This window comes from Balaenoptera acutorostrata, chromosome 11 (genome assembly GCF_949987535.1).
Source record: "Balaenoptera acutorostrata chromosome 11, mBalAcu1.1, whole genome shotgun sequence".
Taxonomy (NCBI): domain Eukaryota; kingdom Metazoa; phylum Chordata; class Mammalia; order Artiodactyla; family Balaenopteridae; genus Balaenoptera; species Balaenoptera acutorostrata.
In genome coordinates, this window is record NC_080074.1 from 60,554,034 (window position 1) to 60,563,504 (window position 9,471).

A 9,471-nucleotide genomic window follows, 5' to 3' on the forward strand; every position below is an offset into this window, starting at 1 on the left:
CCTTCTGGGACCCGTATAATGCGAATGTTGGTGCGTTTAACGTTGTCCCAGAGGTCTCCTAGACTGTCTTCATTTCTTTCCATTTTTTTTTCTTTATTCTGTTCTGCGGCAGTGATTTCCACCATTTTGTCTTCTAGCTTGCTTATCCGTTCTTCTGTCTCACTTATTCTGCTACTGATTCCTTCTAGTGCATTTTTTGTTTCAGTTATTGTATTGTTTATCTCTGTTTGTTCTTTAGTTCTTCTAGGTCTTTGTTAAACATTTCTTGTATCTTCTAGATCTGTGCCTCTATTCTTTTTCCAAGATCTTGGATCATCTTTACTGTCATTACTCTGAATTCTTTTTGGGTAGATTGTTCTCATTTTACAGATAAGGAAATTGAAGCACAGAAAGATTAAATGACTTAGCTAGGGTCACACATCCAGAAGTGTAATAGGAACAGAATATACTAGCTTTATTCTATAGCTACATAGCCACGCTCTCCACACACTAGCACTGCTTTGCAAATTGGAGATCTGGCTAAGAAGTGTTGCTGATGGAGGTTAGGGACAGTTGAGATCAGCTCTCCTTAAGTTACTTTTGAGTTGCCTCATTAAATAGCAAAGACACTCTATACAAAGGAAATTAAGACTTTGCTGGTGGTGGAAGAGGGGTGATAGTTTAGTTGCAAATTCCTCTTCCCTAACCATTCCTTTAAAGTAGCATTCATATAAACAGATCTGAGAATGGACTATATAACTAAGCAGCAGTCATGACCTATCTGACGCCTTTAAATGATGTTTCATTCTTACAGCCTTGTTAGGTGACCTTCCACCCTTTTCTTTCCGATTTCTTTTTTTCTTTTTTTACCTTAAATGAAGTAAAAGGAGAGGGAAGCTTATTGATTCTAGTAGTTCTCTCTCACAAGGGGAAAAAACTTTTTGTCTGGCTCTCATTCTGTCTGCTGAGCTTGGATAGATTTTTTTCTTTTGCCTAAGATTTAACTTTAAACTATTCTTCTTATAATCCTTCCTCTTGCCAATGAAGCAGCCAGCCATTACAGAAACTTCAGCATGGTTTAGAAGTGGAAAAATTATCATTATGGAAAGATTTCAACTTCTTTTTTCTCTATGATGGTATGTTCCCTATAGCCTCTTTAAAAACAAAACAGAACCACAACAACCAACTACCCACAATTAAAAGGTCTGTTGAGTGCTGATGTGGTCTCTGGGAGTTGGGGCCTCTATTATAGGGAATCTGTGGGTCCATGGAGCATGGAATAGCTTGAACATGGTTAGCACTGTAGAACAATAGTTTGAACTTATTCACAGGTTTTCCCTTGTTCACTTTTTGGTGACTAGTAAGAAAAAGCAAAGTTCTTTCTTTCTTTTTTTTTTTGATTAATTAATTTATTTGGCTGCCTCGGATCTTCGTTGCAGCACGCAGGATCTTTGTTGAGGCATGTGGGGTCTTTAGTTGTGGCATGCAGACTCTTTAGTTGTGGCATATGGGATCTAGTTCCCTGACCAGGGATTGAACCCAGGCCCCCTGCATTGGGAGTGCGGAGTCTTAGCCACTGGACCACCAGGGAAGTCCCCAGGAACGTTATTTCTTGAGTGCTGCGTCCGGCTCCCATGCGCCCTGTGTAAGATGAACAGGCTAAAGGGCTGTTTGTGCTGCGTGCTTTCTGCCCAAATGGTCCTCAGTGAGCTAGAGGGGATTCTTTAGGAAGTTAACGAAAGGAGTTGCAGGCAGCCCTGGTTAACAAGTTGAGGTGTTCCCCCTTTGTTTTAGGGCCATATTAGCTTGTCTTCTGCTCTCTGAATTTAGCTTTGGATTGATTCTTTTTAAAATAACATTTTCTGAAGGGTCTCTTCCCTTTTCATTTCTCCTTCCTGCCCCAACAGAAAGAGGGGTACTAACTTCTAAAAAGCCTCAGGCTCTACTAACTCTCACCTTAGGCATGTAGTGTTTTGGAATTTATACAGTAGCACTAGTTCAAATGATTTTCAGCACGACCAGACAGCAATGCAATACAGTCGGCTCTTTGTGGGTTCTGCATCCACAGGTTCTGCATCCACAGGTTCTGCATCTGTGGGTACAACCAACTGTGGATCAAAAATACTTTTTAAAAAAATTCCAGAGGGGTTTCCCTGGTGGCGCAGTGGTTAAGAATCCACCTGCCAATGCAGGGGACACGGGTTCCAGCCCTGGTCCAGGAAGATCACACATGCCGTGGAGCAACTAAGCCTGTGCACCACAGCTACTGAGCCTGCGCTCTAGAGCCCACGAGCCACAACTACTGAGCCCACGTGCCACAACTACTGAAGCCCACATTCCTAGAGCCTGTGCTCCGCAACAAGAGAAGCCACTGCAATGAGAAGCCCGTGCGCCGCAACAAAGAGTAGCCCCCGCTCGCCACAACTAGGGAAAGCCTGCACGCAGCAACAGAGACCTAATGCAGTCAAAAATAAATAAATTAAATAAATTAATTAAAAATTCCAGAAAGTTCCAAAAAGTAAAACTTGAATTTGCCACGTGCTGACAACGATTTGCATAACATTTACTTTGTATTTACAACTGTATAGCATTTATAGTGCATTAGGTATTTTAAGTAATTTAGAGATGATTTAAAGTATATGGAAGGGGGCTTCCCTGGTGGCTCAGTGGTTAAGAATCCGCCTGCCAATGCAGGGGACACGGGTTCAAGCCCTGGTCTGGGAAGATCCCACATGCCCCGGAGCAATGAAGCCCATGTGCCACAACTACTGAGCCTGCACTCTAGAGCCTGCGAGCCACAACTACTGAAGCCCACATGCCTAGAGCCCATGCTCCGCAACAAGAGAAGCCACCACAATGAGAAGCCCATGCACCGCAACGAAGAGTAGCCCCTGCTTGCCGCAACTAGGGAAAGCACGCACGCAGCAAGGAAGACCCAACGCAGCCAAAAATAAAAAAAATAAATAAATAAATTTTTTAAAAAAGAAAAAAAAATAAAGTATATGGAAGGGGACTTCCCTGGTGGTGCAGTGGTTAAGAAAACGCCTGCCACAAGAATATACCATGGAGAAAAGACAGCTTCTTCAATAAGTGGTACTGGGAAAACTGGATAGCTACATGTAAAAGAATGAAATTAGAATACTCCCTAACACCATACCCAACAAAAAACTCAAAATGGATTAAAGACCTAAATGTAAGGCTAGACACTATAAAACTCTTAGAGGAAAACATAGGCAGAACACTCTATGACATAAATCACAGCAAGATCCTTTTTGACCCACCTCCTAGAGAAATGGAAATAAAAACAAAAATAAACAAATGGGACCTAATGAAACTTCAAAGCTTTTGCACAGCAAAGGAAACCATAAACAAGATGAAAAGACAACCCTCAGAATGGGAGAAAATATTTGCAAATGAAGCAACTGACAAAGGATTAATCTACAGAATTTACAAGCAACTCATGCAGTTCAATATGAAAACAACAAACAACCCAATCCAAAAATGGGCAGAAGACCTAAATAGACATTTCTCCAAAGAAGATACACAGATTGCCAACAAACACATGGAAGGATGCTCAACCTCACTAATCATTTGAGAAATGCAAATCAAAACTACAGTGAGGTATTACCTCACACCAGTCAGAATGGTCATCATCAAAAAATCTACAAACAATAAATGGTGGAGAGGATGTGGAGAAAAGGGAACCCTCTTGCACTGTTGGTGGGAATGTAAATTGATACAGCCACTATGGAGAACAGTATGGAGGTTCCTTAAAATACTAAAAACAGAACTACCATACGACCCAGCAATCCCACTACTGGGCATATACCCTGAGAAAACCATAATTCAAAAAGACACATGCACCCCAATGTTCATTGCAGCACTATTTACAATAGCCAGCTCATGGAAGCAACCTAAATGCCCATCAACAGACGAATGGATAAAGAAGATGTGGTACATATATACAATGGAATATTACTCAGCCATAAAAAGGAACGAAATTGAGTCATTTGTTGAGACGTGGATGGATCTAGAGACTGTCATACAGAGTGAAGTAAGTCAGAAAGAGAAAAACAAATATCGTATATTAACGCATGTATGTGGAACCTAGAAAAATGGTACAGATGAGCCAGTTTGCAGGGCAGAAGTTGAGACACAGATGTAGAGAACAAACGTATGGACACCAAGAGGGGAAAACCGCGGTGGGGTGGGGATGGTGGTGTGCTGAATTGGGCGATTGGGATTGACATGTATACACTGATGTGTATAAAATTGATGACTGATTAAAAAAAAAATTAAAAAAAAAAGAAGAGTCATGTACTACAAGGTTCATTGCAGCTCCATTCACAATAGCCAGGACATGGGAGCAACCTAAGTGTCCGTCGACAGATAAATGGATAAAGAAGATGAGGCACATATATAGAATGGAATATTACTCAGCCATAAAAAGAAACGAAATTGTTATTTGTAGTGAGGTGGATGGACCTAGAGTCTGTCATACAGAGTGGGGTAAGTCAGAAAAACAAATCCTGTATGCTAACACATATATATGGAATCTAAAAAAAAAAATAAAGAAAAGAAAAAATGGTTCTGAAGAACCTAGGGGCAGGACAGGAATAAAGACGCTGATGTAGAGAATGGACTTGAGGACATGGGGAGGGGGAGGGGTAAGCTGGGACAAAGTGAGAGAGTGACATGGACTTATATATACTACCAAATGTAAAATAGCTAGTGGGAAGCAGCCACAGGGAGATCAGCTCAGTGCTTTGTGACCACCTAAAGGGGTGGGATAGGGAGGGTGGGAGGGAGACGCAAGAGGGAGGAGATATGGGGATATAGGTATATGTATAGCTGACTCACTTTGTTATAAAGCAGAAACTGACATGCCATTGTAAAGCAATTATACTCCAATAAAGATGTTTAAAAAAAAAAAGAATCCGCCTGCCAGTGAGAGGGACACGGGTTCGATCCCTGGTCTGGGAGGATCCCACGTGCTGCGGAGCAGCTAAGCCCGTGCGCCACAACTACTGAGCCTGCGCTCTAGAGCCCACAAGCCACAACTACTGAAGCCCGTGCGCCTAGAGCCCTGCTCTGCAACAAGGGAAGCCACCGCAGTTAGAAGCCTGCGCATTGCAATGAAGAGTAGCCCCCGCTCACCCGCCACTAGAGAAAGCCTGTGTGCAGCAAAGAAGTATACGGAAGGATGTGCTTAGGTTATATGCAAATACTACAACATTTTATATAAGGAACTTGAGCTTCCTTGGATTTTGGTTATGTGTTGGGGGTAGGGGGTCCTGGAACCAGTCCCCCCTTGAATACTGAGAGATGACTGTAGTTAATAGAAAAGGTGTCTCTGACCTTTTGGTGAAAGGAGGAGAGGTGTAGACTTTCTCCACAGTTTGTGTGTGTGTGTGTGTGTGTGTGTGTGTAATCTTTAGTTTGCATGGTGCTTCCACATCCATTGTAATTTAATCATCACAAGGCAACCCTGTGACATATGTGGTAGGTATCAGCACCATTTAATTGATGAGGACACTGGGGCTTATTTTGACAATCTCATTTTATCTTCAAAATAATCTTGTGGGGACTTCCCTGGTGGTCCAGTGCTTAAGACTCTGTGCTCTAATGCAGGGGGCACAGGTTCGATGCCTGGTCAGGGAACTAAGATCCCACGTGCCGCGCACAGCCAAAAAATAAAAAAGAGAAAAAAAATCTTGTGAAGAAAAGTCAACCTCCTTGCCTCAGTCCTTACAACTTGGTAGTAGTATAACTGGTTGTCTTTTTCTTTTTTTTTTTTTAAACACTACAAGTTAGGCATTATTTTTATTTTTGTTTGTTTATTTAGCTGTGCTGGGTCTTCATTACAGTGTGCATGCTTCTCTAGTTGTGGTACATGGGCTCAGTAGTTGTGGTGTGCAGGCTCTCTAGTTGTGGCCTGCGGTCTTAGTTGCCCTGCAGCATGTGGGATCTTAGTTCCCCAACCAGGGATCGAACCCGTGTCCCCTGCATTGGAAGGTGGATTCTGGACCACCAGGGAAGTCCCTGGTTGTCTTTTTCAAAGGCAGTGTTGAACTTTCTGTTGTAACTCGGCAATCTTCATAGAAAGTTGTTTTTCTTGGGGGGGGGGGAATCTATCTCTAAACATAGTCTAGCTACACTGTTTATATTTACAATTGCCAAGATATGGAAGCAACCTAAGTGTCCATCAAGAGAGGAATGGATAAAGAAGCTGTGTTGTATATATACAATGGAATACTACTCAGCCATAAAAAGTGAAATTTTGCCATTTGCAGCAACATGGATGGACTTGGAGTATATTATGTGAGTGAAATAAGTCAGAGAAAGACAGATACTGATCACTTATATGCGGAATCTAAAAAAGAAAACTAGTGACTATAACAAAAAAGAAAAAGACACTGATATAGAGAATAAACTATAGTGGTACAGTGTGGGGAGGGGAAAGATGGGGTAGGGGATTAAGAGATCCAAACTACGTATAAAATAAACTATAAGGATATATTGTACAGCACAGGAAATATAGCCAGTATTGTGTAAAAACTATAAATGGAATATAACCTTTAAAAATTGTGAATCAGGGGACTTCCCTGGTGGTCAGTGGTAAAGAATCCACCTCCAATGCAGGGGGACGCGGGTTCGATCCCTGGTCAGGGAACTAAGATCCCACATGCTGTGGGGCAACTAAGCCCGCATGCCACAATTACCGAGCTCGCGCACCTCAACTAGAGCCCACGTGCCTCAAACTACAGAGCCCACGCGCCCTGGAGCCTGTGTGCCACAACTAGAGAAGAGAAAACCCGCAGGCCACAGCTAGGGAGAAGCCCGCGCACCACAATGAAGAGCTCTCACTCCACAATGGAAGATCCTGGGTGCCGCATCTAAGACCCCAGTGCAGCCAAAAATAAATAAAATAAGTAATAAATCTTTAAAAAAAAATTGTGACTCACTATGTTGTATACCTGAAACTTATATAATACAGTACATCAACTATACCTCAATTTAAAAAAAAATTCTTTTGGTACAGGTGTGTAGGTGATAAACTCTCAGCTTTCGTTTACCTGAAATGTCTTTATTTCACCCCCTTTAAGATTTCTTCCTCACCTGGGTACACAACTCTAGCTTAGTAATTATTTTCTCTCAATATTTTAAAGATAATTTACCAGTTTTCTAGTTTCCATTGCTGTTGTTGAGCAGTCTGTTGGTTGTTACTTTGTAGATATTCTGTTTTCTCTGTGCTTTTTCCAGGAGCATATCAGGTAGTGTTGTAAAAGGCTGCTTCCACCTGTGGGCTCTCCTAGACTGGAGAGGTTGAAGTGTTGCCAAAAGACTAGGTGCTGAAGAAACCTTACCAGCTGGGTTAAGTAATTGACCAGTTTCCTCATTTGCTTTTCTCAGAGCTATTGTCGACTAGAGTGGGATGGACTGGGTACTTTAACAGCTGCCTCTCTGAAGTTTTTTCTGTGCCTAACAAAGCCCAGCCGTAGAACCCAGGTGATCGGAGAGTCTCTTCAGGGAATGCTAATGAAGCTGTTGCTTCCAGACTGGTAACTCTTTCTTCCCAGGTTGCTCAAGGCCTTTTATAGCTTTCTTATGTCAAACTGTCCTTAGAGGCTAAAATGAAGAGAGGTTGAGTCACTGTAACTCCTTTTTAATACATAGGAGGGAGGAAGATTGCATAAGGTTTTGTGTTTTCTTTGCAGAATGCATCCTGTCTTGTTCTTGCTGCCCGGCATGCCAGTGCTTCTTCCACGGTAAGGTTTGGAAAAGAGGACTGAGAATCATTGAGGCAGCTTGACCCTGGGATGGGGAGGGGTGGTGGGCTACTACCCAGCCTCTCATCATTATCCTGAGTATCTCCTGGAAGTTTCCAGTTGTTATTATTGTTACAACTATTATCACTACTACTACTTTAAGATAGCTAAAGCACTGTGGACATGATAAGGACTGTGGGGTTTTGGCTGGGAAAAGTAGCTCTGTAATGTACTTCAACAAAAGTACCATTCTCTTCAGTGACTATCTGTCCCATACAAGGAAATGTTGGAGCTTTTGGTGTTGGTTAGAAATTAGACTATTCTTAAGTTTATAATTTAATGGCAGTAAGTAATTCACATTATTGGGCAACCATCATCACTATTCATGGCCAAAACTTTTTCATCTTCCTGAATTGAAACTGTACCTGTTAAACAACTCCCCATTCCCTTCTTGTTCTGCCTAATTCTTTTGCCCTCATCTGTATAGAGAAGTTGACCAGACTTCCCTGGCAGGTAGAGAAAGCCAAATTCTAAAAATCAGTCTTAACAAACCTACTTTGCAGAAATCTAATCAATATTTTGATCATCACTTAGCCTCTCTACTTCTCTTTTTAGAATTTGAAAGACATATTGGCTGATCTGATACCTAAGGAGCAGGCCAGAATTAAGACCTTCAGGCAGCAACATGGCAAGACGGTGGTGGGCCAAATCACTGTGGACATGGTAAGGGTTGTAGCGTTTTGCCTGCAAAAAGTAGCTCTGTAATATGCTTCAACAAAAGTACCATCGTCTTCACTGATTGTTCAAAGCAGTCTGTCCCATATAAGGAAATGTTGAAGCTTATGGAGTTTGTTAGAAATTAGACTATTCTTTTTTATAAATTTAATAGTTGAGGCTAACCTAATTCATGTATGGGAGGGATAAATGAAGTTTTATTCCTCTTCCCAACCCCTTAGCTTTTGGGCTCAAGGCTCTCTGTCTTTGAGTTGATGCTGTGCTGATCATCCAGTTAAACCACAGCTCTAGCAGGCCTTCTAGAACAGCTTTAGGATGGTTTCTTCTTCAGTCCTAAGAGTCTAAGCAGCTCAGATGATAATTTCACAACAGTGTTTAGCCATTGGTCTCCACCTCCTTTCCCTACAGTCAATCCCATTCTGTTTACTTCGGTTGGTGGGACTGAGGGGATAAGAATGGGCAGGAGAAAAAAAAAAAATAAGAAAAGGGAGCAGAGGCAAAAATACTAACTAAAGGTAGTGATTTCTCAACTTAAAAAATTCATTTCCAGCGTTAGCAGTCTTCCTTTCAAAGTTCCATTCTATAGTAAGTTAACTCCTCAGAAATCTTCCCCCAAATGAAGTCTTGCAAGTCAGAGAATAAATTTCCTCTCCCAGATCCCATGAAGCACTAACAAGCTCTAGCCTGAATTATTCAGACATCCTCTTCTTTTCTTTAGATGTATGGTGGCATGAGAGGCATGAAGGGATTGGTATATGAAACATCAGTTCTTGATCCTGATGAGGTAAGAGACCCTCATATCAATCACTAATAATAGCTGATTTTACTGACCATTGTGCGCACCATGGATTAGACCAGTGGTCCCCAACCTTTTTTTGCACCAAGGACCAGTTTTGTGGAAGACAGTTTTTCCGCGGATGGGTTGGGGGTGATGATTTCTGGATGATTCAAGCGTATTACATTTACTATGCACTTTATTTCTATTATT

The 9,471-nt window shown here is 41.8% G+C and overlaps 1 protein-coding gene across 2 annotated transcripts in view; it reads left to right on the top strand.

Moving 5' to 3' along the window:
- Positions 1–9,471, top strand: part of LOC102998810 (citrate synthase, mitochondrial) — a 37,454-nt gene that overhangs the window by 16,399 nt on the left and 11,584 nt on the right. For both annotated transcript variants that reach the window (XM_057556358.1, XM_007179591.3), the window contains 3 exons: positions 7,698–7,748; positions 8,364–8,471; positions 9,202–9,267. In XM_057556358.1, the coding sequence (XP_057412341.1) occupies positions 7,698–7,748; positions 8,364–8,471; positions 9,202–9,267 (225 nt within the window). The remainder of the gene's footprint in view (positions 1–7,697; positions 7,749–8,363; positions 8,472–9,201; positions 9,268–9,471) is intronic.